The following is a 16,683-nucleotide window of genomic DNA, read 5'->3' on the forward strand; positions in this document are numbered from 1 at the left end:
AAACTAATAAATGGTTTGCTACCTGAAATCATTGTATTTTCACCTATTGCATTCCCTTTCAGCAATTGAAACCTCGTGATAAAGGTAAACATGACAAATGATTGGTTCTCCATTGATTCTTTGAGTATGTTTTTGTCTCATGTAGTCAGAGAATAGTTTATTTTTTGGTAAATACTTTTTCTTTCTTTTTTTTAATAGCCATTCATTATTTTTTGGTGTTTCCAAGCATGTTCACCTAAATACTTAAGGCATTTTAGAAAGCTTTTTTTTTGTGCCTTTAGGATCATTAAAATATTAGGATTTAGACCTGGTAGGGACATCAAACTTGATGTAGTCCAAATTCCTTATTTTTATAGGTGAGGGAAATGAGTAACAAAGAGTTTTGTTTCTTGATCACACAAATTATTAAGTGGCAGAGCCAGGCTTTAAACCAAGACTTTCTGATTGAAAATCCATCAATTTTTTTTCTAATAAAGCTGTTTTTGGTTCAGGTTACTTACTCCCATCTATTGCTCAAAACTTATTTGTTCTAGTCTTCTCTTGAAGCTCTTCTTATCATTTAGTGATATTGTTATCCTCATATGCAAATAACAAGCATATAACAAAGCTTACACAATTGTTGGACATATGGGAAGATGTGACTTAATTTTTGCCCAAAGTGCAAAAAAGTGAGGCAAGATGTACTTGAAATGGCCTGTTTTTTGAGGAGGGGAAAGCACCAACTAAGCAGGTTTTTAGTAACTGTTTTATTAAGACTTCCTAAAGGAAGTCTGGCTTAAAGATCTCCTGGAAAGGCGGAATTGAGAGGCCCCATCAGCTAAATAAATGCTCTTTGTACCTTTGGCAACAGCATTCAGTCTCTGTTCCTTTAGTTCAGATTCTGACTTCCTGAGATTACTTCCCTTTTGGCAAAGCAGACATTTCTCTTTCATAGAAAGGTCAAGGATAAATGAAAATATGATTTAGAATAAAATCTCTTTCACATTGAAGGCATTGCTATTGAGTTTTTAGTAGGCTAGTATGGGAAATCTTGCATTCTCTGAAAAATGAGAGCTTCCATTTTCAGGACACTACTATAGTCAGCCTTTTAAAAAGCCGTATTTATTGGAAAATAAAGTAAAAAAACACTCCCAAACAACAAGTACTCATTAAATACTTTCTGTGTACTAGGCACCAGTAAAAAGGAAGAGTGAATCGTCTTAACTTCTTGTCCAGTATCCAACAGAGAAATGAAAATGATTTTCAGCATCTTTTTTTATAGTTCAAATGAGAATATCGGGTAGAAAATGTAGTCTATTTTTGAACACTACTTTTGTAGGATATTTTTATCATATTTTCACTTGATTAATTTTTTAATGTTATTTTTTCCCCTAACATTTATCTCTTTCTCTTTTTCAGATGATTCTTGGAGAAGCCCTGTCTGTTTACTATAATCTTTTGCATTCAAATTCCTTTGTCAGGAATAACTATATAGCCACTATTTACAAAGCCATTGGGACATTTATTTTTGGGGCGGCTGCTAGCCAGTCCCTGACAGACATTGCCAAGTATTCTATCGGCAGACTGCGGCCTCACTTCTTAGCTGTCTGTGACCCTGATTGGACACAATTCAACTGTAGTGATGGCTACATTGAAAACTTCCCATGTCGCGGAGATGCAGGAATAGTTAACGAGGGCAGGTAAGTGTGAAATATGTTGTCCATCTTTCACGTTCATAGTCCGAAGAGTAATAACTTATATGCTACTGCTTAGCCGATCTGTTTAGGCAGATGCTTTACTGAGGCCACCAAGACGCTCTTTTTTTCTAGTTTCTTCATTTTTTGTTACCTCTTTCAAGAATATTAGGTGCAAATTTTTCTCTCAAGCTGTTTTTTCAGATCTTATAACAAAGCATGAAATGTTGTATAACGTCTTTTAAGCTTAAAATGGTTTTTTCCCCAGCTCTGAATTCTCTCCCTTAGATCACACCCTCCCCCCGCTTCAAACATGTATAGTAAAGCAACACACATTTCCATGTTGGCCATGTCCGACCCTGCAAAAAGTTTTCCGTGTGTTCTCTTGAATCTCTCACCTCTCTGGAGGCTGTTCCGTTGTGAGTCTTGCCGGGAGTGTGGTTAGTCATCTATTGGTGGTCAGCGTTGCTAAGTAAGGACTTGGACCTGCTCACTTCGGTAGCTCATGAAAGCCTCCCCCAATTTCTCTGCTGTCATCCCGTTCATTACTTCATGTAGCTCAGTGATTCCATAGCACCATGGACGATACCTTGTCCAGCCAGGCCCACTGATGGGTACCGCCTCAGTTTCTCCTTCTTTGCTATCCCCAAAAGAACACCTGCCTATCTTCTTCGTGTTCCCAGGGCCCCGAAAGGCCATCGAGCTCGAATTTCTCCATTGAGGAGCTCCTTCTAGGACGTCTGAGGGATAGTCTTTAACTTTCGCACCTCAGTCTTTTTAGAAAAATATTGAAAAAGAGGTCGATGACTCCCTTGGGTCAGACATGCAAGGATTCGTGGAGAGCCAGCTTGTCTTCTTTCCCCTTTCCACCCTTCTGTGGACTAAACATTCCCAATCCCCGAGATGACATGTTCCTGGCATGGTGCGCCTCCTTCTGGTCCTTGGCTTTTCTTTGTAAAATGTGGCACTCAGGACTGAGCCTCAACCTGCCTTTTAGACGCTTACCTTCTGCAGGTAATGGAAGATCTGGTAGTGTTTGACGTCAGAGACAGAGATTTCACAAGACGCCGCGGTGGTGGAACGTCATAGGCTGAGACTGGCAAGGTGCTGGCTGTTTCTGTTGCAGGTCATCAACATGCCCATGGATATTTTCTCAAATTTTGGATAAATTCCAAGAAAAGGGAAAAAATGTTATATGGAAAAAAATAGAGTAAAAGACTTTCATAACTTGCTTTTCTACTTAGCATTCATCTGAAAACCTTTAACCCTAGGTAAAGAACCCCATGTGTCAAGAGAAATAAATGTTTAGGAAGTAAATAGATCACTTTAAAAGCTTTCTTATTGGGGCCGCTAGGTGGCTCAGTGGTAGAGAGCCCAGGCCTGGAGTTGGGAGGACCTGGCATCCAATGTGGCCCATGAAACTTCCTATTTGTGGGACCCTGGACACTAATTGATACCAAGTATCCATTCTGAGGTAGAAGAGTGGTAAGGGCTAGCCATTTGTAGTTAAGTGACTTGCCCAGGGTTACACAGCTAGGAAGGCGCTGAGGTCACATTTGAACCCAGGACCTCCTCTCTAGCCTGTCTCTCAATCCACCTCGTTCCCCAACCCCCACTGACTTTGCAGCTTAGCCTTGTGGAGCTCGAGGGTTCTCCTATCCTCAGCCTCCCTGTGCTCTAATCCCTCTACCCTCTTAGTTGAGGTTTGCTGTGGAGAGGTTGACTCTGTTCAGACACAACCAGGCTCCGCTGGTTCTTAGCTTCTCTGACCCCCAAGCCGAGAGTGCCAAGCCGGGCCAGAGCCCAGGAGCCAAGGAGGGCGACGACCCTCTCCATTACAGGGTGCGCTGCCAGGCCGAGCAGCAGTCGATCGTTTGCAGTTTGGGACTTGGCCCTTTCGAGGCATGTAGCTGCCATAGAGGAGAGGAGTCTTTCCCTTTGCTGCCTTCCCCGGGGTATTTTAAATGTTATAATTAGTTTGATTAAGTAATGAGCATCTTTCCCTCCCACCTCACACACCCCTACAATAAACATGCGCATTGAAGCAAAACAGCCCCTCATTGGCTGTGTCTGAAACTGTATCTATTTGTCTGAGGCGGGTGGAGAGCGTTCTTCAGGGCTGCCTGTCGGGGGTTTGACAGGGCATTGATTGGAGTCCTTCAGTCTGTCATGTTGTTGTTCTCCTGGCCTTGCTCACTTCCCTTTGCTCCATCAGTTCACGCGACTCTTCCCAGGTTTCTCTGAATTGTTTCATTTTGTTTTTCCTTAAAGCACAGTACGTTGTATTCTAGTACATTCGTAGACCACAACCTGTTTAGTCATTCTTCGCCACTTCAACAATATTTCCTACAAATATTTTTGCCCATATGGGTCCTTGTATCTTTGGGGCATAGACCTGGTAGAGGCAAATATCCAATTCACAGAATAGGCTGTTAGAGTGAATTTTTGGGAATAGTCTGAACTTGCTTTTCAGAATGGCTAGAATAGTTTTATCAGTGTGCTTCTTTGGCGGCATCCCTTTTGACATTTCTCATTTTTCTTTTGTGAGGTGGAACTCCAGAGTCCCTTTTGTTTGTATTTTTCTTATTATTAGTGATTTGAGGAATTTTTTCATTTCATAATTTTCTTTCTTCTTTTATGAACTGTCTCCATATTATTTGACCTTTTATTATTTGGAGAATGATTTTTACATTTTTGAATAGATCCCTTTTATATCTTGGAAATGGGATATTTTTCAGAGAAACTTGCTTCAAAGTGTTCTCTCTGTCTCCCTCTCCCCCTTTCTCTCTCTCTCTCCCTCTCCCTCCCCTTCCTTCTCCTTCTGTCTCCCCAGTCCTCCCTTAAACAGTTTCTCTTTTTTGCTACATAGGTTTTGTTTATCAAAAGCTTTTTAATTTTATGTCATCAAAATGGTGTATTTTATAATCTGTGATACTCTCTGTCCTCTGTATAATTATGCACTTTCCCCCTTATAGGGGGAACTATTTATAATAGTTATGAAAAGTAAGTTCTTCTCTGTAATACTTTATGATTTGACCTTTTATATTTAGATCATATATCAATTTGGAGTTTATTTTGAGATATAATAGGAAGTATTGTCTTAAACTTTATTTCTAGACCGTTTGCTACTTTGCCAAACATTTCTTGTGAGCTACTTGTTATTCCATTGGTTGTGGTCTTTGGGTTTATTGAATATATTCTTTTGCTTCTGTATTTTGCATGCCTATTTTTTCCCATGATTGGATTGATGCTTTTTAAACAAAAATATTTCAGTGATTATTGGTTTATATAGTTTATATAGTTAGATCTGATACCACTAGGCCCCCTTCTCACTTATTAAAATTTTTTTCCCTTTGAGATTCTCGATCATGAATTTTGTTACTTTTTTTTGAAAAAAACCCTGACCTTCTGTTTCAGAATCAATACTATGTATTGGATCTAAGGCAGAAGAGTGATAAGGACTATGTAGTGGGAGTTAAGTGACTTGCCCAAGGACACAGAGCTAGGAAGTATATTTTGTTACTTTTTAAAAATAGCATTAATTTAGGTAGTTTTGTAATTTTTTAAAAATGTTGACTCCACCTGCCTATGAATAGCTGCTCCATTTATAGTTATTCAGGTCCTTGTGTAAACAACATTTTACAATCCTATTCATCTAGTTCATGTGTGTGCCTGTGTGACCTTGTATAGATAGACTCCCAAATATCTTATTTTTTGGGTTATCATTTTAAATGGATTTTACCTTTTGTATTAGAAATAGATAATCTGTGGAGATATATTTCTAGTTGCAGTAAATGATATTCTCTGGCTTGACTAGAGAGATACTAGGGAAACCTGTGGGTGCCTAGTTGTAATGGAGATAGAGGTACTTCTGAGAGATAGATACTATTAGAGAGAGATATTCTGGGGTTGCCTATTGATCACTACGACGGCTAATTGATGACTATTTTTCCTCCCCTCCTCCTCCTTCACCACCCTCTTCTGAAGCCTTTGGCTTCGCCCCTCCCCCCAGCAGACTGAGGTTTATGAGGAAAAGCTCTTTCCTCTTCCTTATCTGTTTCTGATCCGCGTCTCTTTCCTACCGGTTTTTGTTGGACCATTTGTACAGGTTTGTTTCACATCCTCACCTATGTTACCGTTGATCGTTGTCTGGACAAGTCTTGTAGTTAACCATTCAGAGTGCTTGATAAATCATCCTGCTACCTGCCAAAGGGGATGCTTCTGCTTTCCCTTTTTTACTCCGTGTCTCTCTCTGGTGGTAGTGCCGCGGCCAGCATGTTTAACGCTCTTGTCAGATGGCGGTGACGGCTGTGAATATGGGACCTCACTGGCAAGGCCTCGAGTTTAGCCCCCTCCCACATGAGGGAGACCTCCACTCATCATCTGCGCAGCAAAGTTCCATTTATTCCTGTGTTTTAAGTACTCCTTAAAGGAGCAGGAATCAGCGCGGTATTTTCCAAAGATTTTTATTGCATCTATTGATATAATGTCCTCCCGAGTTATTCAAGTGCTACTAAACCTGTCACCGAGGCCAGTTAGGACCGCGGTGTCCGGCGGGCTGCCCCTTTGGAGAAGCCACGGCGACTCTGAGGCAGAAAAGGGGCTGCGGCCGAGGAGAAAAGCAGGTTTGACCGACAGGCCGGGGCAGAGTTTGGGATTCTGATGAAGATCCAGTTAAGGGACCGCCCGAGGCGGGAAGTTGGGCTGGATTCAGCGCTCCAGATTTCTGACCTCCTACCTGTCCCTGGGGGCGGCAGCCTGTATCCCCAGACGGCTCTGGACTCCTTGAAGGCTGCAGTACCTCTTGATGCCCCTTGGCCACCCTCTGCTTGGATGGAGGCAGAGGGACGATCGTCGGGAACTCGCAGCAGTCATCCACTGTAACGTGGCTGAGGCTGTGAAAGAAGCCTGTACAAACCGTCCCAACAAAAACCAGGAGGAAAGAGAAGCCCTTAGAAGCAGATGAGGAAGAGGAAAGAGCCGCGGCCACTTGGGCTAGCTTCTACCCCAGACTCGGAGCCATCACCCCGGGGCAAACATCCATCCTATGGAAATGGGCCTTGATCCAGGACGGCGGTCCTGGCTGGCTGCTGGGGTAGGAGGGGAGGGACAGAACAGGAACGTGTAACACGGAAGAGTATTCTAGCTCAGTTAACTACAGAATTAAAGAGAAGTACGGGAGACAAAACACGCAAGAGCCGTGTGTGCCCACGAGACACGAGATCACATGGTGATGCTCTCAAAGGGGAGACTCTCGCCGTGTGATGGAGCCCCGAGGCCTGGTGGCAGACCTGCGCTAGGGGGATCAGCCCAAGGTGAGAGGGCAGCGGCGAGGTGGGCCCGGGAGGCCGAGAGCCTGGGGGCCGGCCGGGCCTGGAGGGGTCCTGAGGCTGCTAAGAACAATGGCTACAGCTCCATTGGGTGCAGATTGGAGCTAGTGTGGGCAGGGAGCCGGAAGTGGCTCTGGGGGCCGCCGCAGCGCCTGGGCTGTCACCGGGAGGACCGGAGGCGCGGAAAAGGGAAAGAGGAGGTGAAAGCTGGCGCTCCGGGGAAGGGGTGGATGGGACGCGGGGGCGGGGACCATGTGCAGTGATGCCGTGATGGGGAGAGCTTGGCCCGTGGGCGCCCCTGTCATGGATTTGGGGTTCAGGAAGATGATTAATAAGCGAGGAAAAGGCCCTGGAGGGGGCACGAGGGGGCAGACTGTGCCCAGCTCCCAGCTGGTAATGTGGCGTCCTGCCAGGCCACGCTCAGCCTCGGGGACTGTGATGGGAGGGAGGCGCCCCGGGAAGCTGGAGAGAAGTCCCCGAGATTGGGGCCCAGGCCGGCCCTCTCAGGCAGTTCCCGGAGAGGGGTCTGCAGGCCGCTGGGCTGGATGGCCCAGCCGGAAGGCACCACGCCCGCCCGCCCGCTGTGAAGCTTTGTTTCCTGGCAGATAGCAGAGCTCAAGCTACAAGATCCCTGAGCATCAACACTGAAAAGCGGAGACCGTGTATTTGTTAGGCCCGTACGCAGACACAGACACAGACATTCACACACTCCAGCTTGCCTACAACTGCACGATGATGTTTATAATGGTTATATTGGGGTTCCAGGACTAATTTTTCCACCAGGATTATGATTCACGGTGATCCTGTATTTGGCAAATGGAGGCCCTGTTCTTTTGAACTAGAACTTGCTCCAGATGGCAGTTTGTTTTGGATGGAGTTTTCCCTCTTAGAAGAGCTCTGTGTTTACTTCTTCATTCCAAAAAGTGTAAAATTGGCTTCATAATGGTATTTTTGGCTGGCTTGCCAAATCCAGGTAGGAAGGAAGCAGCAAGGCCAGATGCCTTGAAGAGAAAGTAAAATTGATGAAAAGAAATACAGACACTGGATTTGGAAATTCCAGGTGACTGGGGTCCCCTCGATTTTCCTTTCCGCCTTAAGGGGAAAAAATAAATTTTTTTACAAAAGACTTTATACTGCGGGTTTTCATGCTTGGGACATTTTGGGTATTTATTTTGGCATGTTTATCTGTGGTAACTATAAAAACATTTCTGTAAAATTTATGTGCTTTTAGTTTATGTTAAAAAATTGGAAGTAAAAGATGAACATTTTAAAGACAAGTGAAAATCAGGTGGAAAATCTTGACGAAACAAGAGCCGATTAATTGGGTATTAAGCTGCCTTGCCAAAATAGCCCATTAAACCTAATTTTACAATGATAAAATCATTCTGGTAAGAACAGACAGGCAAAGATTTCCATGGGGAACTCGTGTAGTCTCCTGGGTAGGTGCCTTACTTTAAGCATCAAATCATTTTTCCACGGCGGCATTTTGCCTTTGTATTCAGCAGGATACGCTGATGGCTGAAAGTAATTGTAAAGCCATAAACAGAGTATTCGTACATGCGCGTTACCTTTGGCAGCCCTTCTATGAAACAGTGTGTGATGGACACAAAGCTAAAAGAATCCAGTTTCTCCCCTTCTTCCCCCCCCCAGTCGGAAAAACATAGCACAGGCTAGACCCATTGAATCCCAGCCGTGTGGGGGACTCGGCTCCACGACTGAAAGTCCCCCTTCAGGGACGAGGGAAAAGGGCGGAGGCTTTTCAGGGATCCTGGGAGGAGGTCCGCGGCGGGCGCCGGCAGTGGCCTACGACAGAGCCCGCGTTCCTGTGCTCCGGAGGGCGCTGCATGAGGGGATCCTGGGAGGAGGTCCGCGGCGGGCGCCGGCTGTGGCCTACGACAGAGCCCGCGTTCCTGTGCCCCGGAGGGCGCTGCATGAGGGGATCCTGGGAGGAGGTCCGCGGCGGGCGCCGGCTGTGGCCTACCACAGAGCCCGCGTTCCTGTGCCCCGGAGGGCGCTGCATGAGGCAGCCGCCATTCTAAGGGCTCCCTCGAGAGCGCCCACTGAAAGATGGTGCAGCCCTGACCAGGTCCACCTCGTGCTTCTGTGGGTTCCCCAAGCGGCGTGTTCGACAGCGGGGAGAGCCAGGCGAGGCTCGCCAGACTCGTCTTCCCGATGGTCTGGCGGCACGTGCCCCGACACGTGGGGCCCAGCTTGCAGCGCGGCGTTCTTGGGGCTGCAGGAGCCTGGGAGCTCGGAGCGGCTGAAGCGGGCGGGGGAGGGCGGGGCCGAGGAGGCCCCCTGAAGCACAGTCTCTGTGGAGGGCATTTCCGGTGCTTTGGCTCCCTTGTGGATACTCTGAAAAGCCGTCTCCCTCCAGACTGCCCGTTGTGGAACTAGGCGCCAGCGCTCACCGGTGTCGGGCCTGAATCCCGCGGATTGACGCCAAGGCTTCCCCGGTAGACCAGGTGGGGAGCGAACGCGCTTGTGGATGGGCTGCATGCCGGGCGCTGGGCACCGGAGCGCAGACAGCGCAGTCCCCGGCTGTTCTCTTCCCGAGGCGGAGGCAGGCGTGCTTGGCTGGAGACCCGAAAACTCAGCCATTAGAGCGATCCCCTTCGGGCTGCCCCAGTCCCACAGTTCCGTTCTGAGTCAGCCGGCATTTGGGCCCTGCCTTCCTCGCTTTGCCGCCCCGAGAGGGAAATGATGGGCCACTTGGAGCCCGCCCGTGCCCTGGCCCAGGGCTGGGAGGCGGCCTTTTAGCCCTCCGGGTGCTTGCGCCTGGGCTTAGAGTGCTTGTCAGTAAGTGACTGGCGTGTTGGGGTGAAGGGTGCCCCTGGCGGCGCTGAGGGGTGCTTTGTGCGGGTGCTCTTGACCGCCTTGGCTAAGGAGGAGGGCTTACCGCAGCCCTAGAGGCGAGCAGGAGGAGGAAAGCCGTGCGGACGGCCCAGTGCCGGAGCTGAGCACTCGGGGAAAGTGGTACGGAGACCTCCCCCCCCCCCCCCCAGCGACTTCCTGAGGCGATAATCTTCCATTCACACTGTCCGTCTTCATCACAGTTTGCGTGGTGTCCTCCTCACTGGTTCTAGAGAGCCACTGAGACGTCCTGAGAAGATCAGTGCCGGGCCTGCCTGCCCTTCAGGGAAGTCGCTTTGGCCAGGCGGCAGAGGGGAAAGACCGCCTGTAGGGTCCCTCCCTGAGCTCGTAGAACAGTGCCCCCCGGAGAGGATGAGGCTGCGGAGCGATGGCGAGATGATGGGGGGGGGGCTTCGGGAGAATTTGGGGACGTGGGATTGACAAGCCTGGGCAACTGAGGAAGTCCGGTCCAGGTAGAGGAGAGTGCAAGACTGTTGGGTATCTAGATGGAGCTCCCCGGAGATGTGGGATGGGAACTGGGCAGTGATGAGTGGCTCAGGGGCACCGTGGATAGAGCTTGAAAGTGGGAAGACTCGTCTTCTTGAGTTCAAGGCCGTCTGCAGCCACTCACTAGACGGGTGACTCTGAGCTAGTCACTTCATCCTGCTTGCCTCAGTTCCATCTGTAAGATGGGCTGAGAACCGGAACGACAAACCATTCCATTATCCTTTGCCAAGAAAGCCCCAAACGGGATCACGAAGAGCAAAAGAATGATAAAGATGGCGATAGAGATTTGAGAGAATGTAAGAAAAGAGGACAGAGCCCCAGGACACGATCCCAAGTCACAGCTTCTGCATAAAGGGATGAGAAAGGTGAAAATCTCGAAAGATAGATCTGACCGTTGAGTCTCCTGACAGAGAAAATCTAGGCAGGAGGAAGTAGCTTGGAGAGAATCTGGTGAACAATGGAGAGGTTCAGAATGATGAGAACTGGTTACGGGATCATTTTGTCATTGAACTTGAGGGCAGCGGGGCTCTTTCATGATTGCCTTATTAGTATAATGTAAACTTGCCTGCAGTGAAAAATGAAAAATAAAAAGGGAGTGGATTTGTGGATCCTTAGACCATAGTTTTGCTGTGTTTTTAACTCATGTTTTGATGTTTAGATCCATAGTTCTGGATGCTAGTTTACTTAAGCATCTCAGAACCCTGGCTTATCTAATAAAATCCTCCTCCTCACATATAACCTAACCCTTGAAGGGTTTTTGTGATACTTGAAAGAAAAAACCAACCTTATTTTATAGCAATTTAATGATTCCTTATTTAGGCAGAGATTATTCAAACTGCTGCGTTTTAGTAGGTTTTGCATTTATAGTTTCCTGGTGCAGAAACCTCCTGGTAAGTTTTTGTGGGGAGAAGGGGAAATTAAGCATTGGCTGGAAATTTGTAGAACATTTATAGTTTAAAATTTGTGTGCATATTTACGGAATGACTTAGCTCTTTCCATGAGCTGTGTTTCCAAATGTGCAGTGCTGGCACATAACTGTGGCTTTGTGTTGCTGTTTCATTGTGCTGGTATATTGCTGGGTGTGTAATTTTTTCTTTGGGGTTTAAATGAACAATGCAAAAAGAGTATGTTTTTCCAAGATTGAATTAAGTTTTGATTTTTTAAATATCACCACTGCCTTCCACTTAGGGGTCCTAATTTTGATCCTTTTGTCTAATGGCGTCAAGACACAAGCATGGGGTCCACAAAACTCATCAAACAAGTACCACTGAACAAGATTAAAATATAATTGAGACAGATTTAACAAAACATAAAAATATAATAAAATATAGATGATATTGACATTTTAAAACTAAGTCAATATGCAGGCCACACTATTTGATTTTCATCTAGTTAACCAGTTCCACCAGACACATTTCTTTCAGATCTCTTGCCTTTTTGTCTTGCTGCTGCTCATCCCCTGTCAAAGGAAGACCCTGGATTACACCCACTGGAAGAAACTCCCTTGGATGTGATCTGATGGTGATTTTTGTGCAATCACAGCCTGAACCCAGGAGGAAAGTTCTTGATCCTGTAATATTTTAAATGGATTTGACAAATATAAGAATTAAAAAAAAATTATTGTTGTGGTCACCATCTGTAAAATAATTAACTCTTAAGTCACAAGGATGATAGTAGCTTTTAACAATTAAGTTTTAATATAAATATAGTCTAAGAAAGAAATGAGGGAAGGAAATAGAAAAATATTTCCCAGCTTTAATCTTACCAGCCCATGAAAGTGTCTTCCACCTGAGCAACCAATGCTGAATCGCAGAAAGACCCCCCAGCCAAAGACCTCCAGAAAAGAACCTCATCTCCTCTAAGGTCTCATTTTTTTTATAGTTCCCTTTCTCCACCTCACTTCCTTTCTCTGTGCACTGGTCTAGCACATCTCCGGAAGCAATCAAAGTCTCTCTGACGGGGACCTTAACCCTTAGTTCCGGTCATGTTCCCAAGGGCTCTTACCTGTGACCTCTGGAGAGTTCAGCTATGCTAAGGGCTGGCTCACATGGGTGGAAAGTCCGTGACCCTGGGAGGAAGAGGTTTCCTTTACACAATCCCAAAGGCTTTGCCACTGTCAGAGGGTTCAAAGATCAGAAAGAGATGATTTCATCAGTGGAGATGGAATGAAAGAAGATTCCTTCCCATCTCTTTTCTCTTTGGCTCCTATGGACTGCAGGACTTTCTCCATCACCCTTGTAGCTGAAACTTCCTCCCTGTGCTGTCTTCTCCATGAGAACTGGAGCTGCTTCTGTTTTTCTTTATCAGATACCGCTACCTTTTAGTGCAGTGCTTAGTACTTAGTGATGACTACATTTTCCCCATTCCTTCTTTGCTCTGCTGCTACTGAGGGAAGCAGAGCCTGCTAGCTGGGCTTCTCCCAGGGGCCTTGGGGCCCTCTTGGGGAAAGGAGTAGAGCAGGAGCCTGGACGGTCTGCTTTGTCCTGGGCCTTGGCCCATCCTGGCCCTGGGGTTGCTGAAGGATTCAGAGGCAGCGCCGGGGCTTCTTCTTGAGCTCTGGACCTGCTCTTGGCCTGAAGGCACCAAGATCTAGAGATTTTTTTTCTGGACTTTAAATTCCTCTAATCTTTAGGCCTTTGGCCTGCTGAGCGAGGCAGAATGTGACCGGTGAGCTCCTCCTTGGCCTGAGGGCACACCTACTCTGGCCAGGAAGAGAGTAAAGATCTGAGGCTTTCCTTGGCCCCCTCTGACTTCATGCTTGACCAAGAAAGGGAACAAGAATCTGGAGGTTCTGCCCTGTCCTAGGCTTTTGCCCTCTTTGAAGGAGAAGCCCAGCCCTTGGGCTTCTTGGGTACCTAAGCTAAGGGGCTTGAGGTGAGCCTCCGTGTGAGCCTTAGCTAAGGGAGGCCGAGCCTGACCAGGGGGCTGTCCTGCCCTGATCCCCACCGGCAGCCTGGAGATGCTTATTGGTCTGGGGTGGAACTTTTACTTGAAATAGGAATCCAGGACATCCCCGATCTGTGGTGTTTGGGCTCTGCTGGAAGCCCTGCTGCCAGGAGGAATGGATGACCTCATGAGGAACGTTCTCATCGGAGAGTCAGACTCTACCAGTGGGCTGGAACATGGGAAAAGAATTCATTCAAAACCCGGCTCAGGTGGTGGCTCTCTCGGGACTAGAATGTGGCCGTCGCGAGGTTCTGTTGGAGCTGACGTGTGTAGGGCCCGGAACGATGGTTGGGTCATTTGTGGACAGTTAGAAACCTGAGCGCATACAAAGTGCCGGAGAGTCATACTTGTGTGTGTTCTTGTTCAAACTCACTTTTACACTTCTGGAGTCCCAGCTGTGTATAAGCTGACGGTCTTTGCTGGCTTTGGATGGGCTCTTGCTTGAGCAGAGCAGATTCTGTTTTTCAAAAATTCTTTTCTTTAGTTATAGTAGCGTTGGTGCTTATTTAGGTCACTTAACAGTGTCCTGTGACGAGCGCGAGAAGACATTCAGTTCTCTAAGTTCATTTGTTTGTTTTATAGACAGGTAAACAGGGGCCCCGAAACGGGTTTGCTTCCCACGGTTGCCCAGTAGAGTAGAAAAAGCGTCTGGACTCTTCTAAAGTCTCCTTCAGGGCTACTGATCACAACATATTCAGCACAAAGACGTGACGGAGCCCTTTCTGAATATGGGACAACATGACCCTTCCTCCCTTATTGAATGGGTTTTTTAAAGAAGCCTGTCTACGTGTGCTGGACGGTATTTATAGTCCTGTTACTGCGTTGGTTTGCACTCTGGGTACATCATGGGTTAAGTAGATTTGTTCATAAATGTGTGATAGCTTGCAATAAGAGTTTTTCTTTGGATGCCTTAGCCCTATGCCTTGTTATCTGATTTTTAAAAAACTGATATGCAAGTAAGCAAGGTTCTCTTTTGATTCAGTCACTGACTTGCACTTGCCCCAGGTTCTTGGTTCTTAAATTATACAGATCTGAAGGTTATACCTCTATATTATTTGGCCTCATCCCTTATTTATTGCTGAATATAAGCTACTCTAGAACATTTAAAACAATGGAATATTTTCTTCATTGTTTTGGTCTTTTCCTGTCTCTGATAAAATTTAAAATAGAACTATTTTCCCATTTGTATTTAATGTATCATTCCCAAGTGGCGGAGTGTGGCCGCCTTTTTCACTTCCGTCCCTTGTCACCAGGGAATAAATCCTTGTGCTATTCTTGAAATACTTCATAAATTCAAAAATGGGGTGGTAGATGGCATCAGTTTCTGTAGCTAGAAAGGAAATTATTTAAATAGTAGCCAAACTCCCATTGATGAGCCTTTTGAAACCTAGGCTCCAACATAATCGTTACAGAGTAGGAGATTTTCTGACTTTCACTAGCCTAGAGGCAGTTTGGGACACCATAAATAACCTTGGCCCTGAAGTCTGTGGAACTGAGTTCAAATTTTGTTTTGCTTACTTCCTGGGTGGCCTTGGACCAAGTCACCTCTCCTCCTTGGTCCACAATTTCCTAACCTGTAAAATTAAGGAACTGGGCTAGACTATGTCAGGAGTTATTTTTAGCCCCGTAGAAATTATTGTCATGATTATAGAACTTTGTAGCTTCTGGTGGGAGACATCTACAAATTTGGAAAATTTTGGAAAAAAAAATTCATTTCCAACAACTTCTAACTGAAATTTGGCATTCTTCTACATTATGAATTAAAAAAAAAAAAAGAACAGAGTCGTGCCTTGGCTTCCCTAGACTTCCAGTAGAGTCTAAGACACAAAAAAGGTGAAGAACCCCTGTTCTGTCGGGTTTTCCTGTGTGGTAGAACTTGTTCCATAGGTGCAGCGATATGTTGATATATTTATTTAGTCTTAAAATGAAGTGACTTGGGACCGTGGCTTTGGAATACTTAAAATCTTCCCTGTTGGAAAGATCTTTAACATCTTTTATTGATTTGTAACACTTAAGGATCTTGCTGAATCTCTCTTTAGTCAACAGACATTCATTAAGCCCACTCGGTGCCAGAGGCCTCTTTACAAAGTACAGAGAATACAAAACTGAAAATAATCCCTGTTGATGTGGAAGAGACGATCGATATACATACAGCTCTGTATTACATCGAGAGATGATCCCAGAGTGATTGGAAGAGTCATCCCTGAAGAAAGGAGCCCTCGAGTGGATATTGGAAAGAAACCAGGGACTCTGAGTGACGGTGATTAGAAACTGGGCAGGAGCAGCCAGCGCAGACATGGAAATGGGCAGTGGAGTACCTTGTATGAGCAGTAATTAGGCCACTTTTGCAGGACTTGACTATGCATGAAGGGGAACTGGAAAGGTTTGTTGAGTCCTGTTTGTGGCTCTGAATACCAAAGAGACACGTTTATATTTGATCTCGGAATTAATAGGGAGATTCTGAAATGTGTTGAGCCAGTTTGTACTTGGAAAAATGTGTCTGGCAGACATGTGAAGGATGGAGGGGGGCATGGACGTGGCCCAGGGCTGGTAATGACGATGGCCTTTCTGCCTTTCACCTTTTTTTTTTTTGGTACAACTTCTATAAAACTTTATTTAAAAAAATATAGAAATCATCCTTAGCTTGAAGTTGCACACGTTGTCTCGTTGAAAGTTTCATTGAATTAGATTCGAGGCTGTGACAAGAATGATGCTGTAGAGTTGACAGTGAGAGTGTTTGGCAGCTCGGTAGGTAGGTGAGCGAAGGAGAACGAGAGACGAGGATGAGGAGTACAGCTAACAGAAACAGGAGGGGGAAAGGCTTTTGGGGAAGAATTACGAGCTCTCTTTCGAGTTCTGATTTGAGACGTCCCCACGAGATGGAGTGAGTCAGTATTGGGGAATTGGAGGTGGGAGGGGGACGTGACGGATCCGCGTCTCTGAGCATCATTTGGTGGAGATGATCATTAAACCTCTGTGCTGACAAGGTGCTCAGTACTCAGGGGAGAGGGCAGCGCCAGGAGTGCCCAGACAAGAACGGGGCTGTCCATGTGGAGAGGGAAGATATCAGGGAAGACTTTGGAAAGGACAATTAAGTGGGTTACAAGGCAGGCCATAAAGCTGGGTGGGTAACAAAAGGAGAGGAGATAAGAGCACCAGAGAGATGGCTTTCTCCAGTTTGATTAAGAAAGGAAAATAGCCTTGGTGGGGTGTGTGTGTGTGTGTGTGTGTGTGTGTGTGTGTGTGTGTGTGTGTGTGTGTGCACGCGTGCGCATGTGCGTGTGCGTGAGTGTGTGTGTGTGCACGCGTGCGCATGTGCGTGCGTGTGTGTGTGTGCGCGCGCACTTTAAAGGATAGGGGAGACAGCGTGTTGG

The 16,683-nt window shown here is 46.3% G+C and overlaps 1 protein-coding gene across 5 annotated transcripts in view; it reads left to right on the top strand.

The window, feature by feature from the left end:
* The window catches only part of PLPP1 (phospholipid phosphatase 1), a 119,133-nt gene that overhangs the window by 80,005 nt on the left and 22,445 nt on the right, over window positions 1-16,683 (top strand). For all 5 annotated transcript variants that reach the window (XM_007486320.3, XM_056824912.1, XM_007486316.3 and 2 more), the window contains one exon: window positions 1,399-1,679. In XM_007486320.3, coding sequence (XP_007486382.1) covers window positions 1,399-1,679 — 281 coding nt within the window. The remainder of the gene's footprint in view (window positions 1-1,398; window positions 1,680-16,683) is intronic.

This window comes from Monodelphis domestica, chromosome 3, assembly GCF_027887165.1.
Source record: "Monodelphis domestica isolate mMonDom1 chromosome 3, mMonDom1.pri, whole genome shotgun sequence".
NCBI lineage: Eukaryota > Metazoa > Chordata > Mammalia > Didelphimorphia > Didelphidae > Monodelphis > Monodelphis domestica.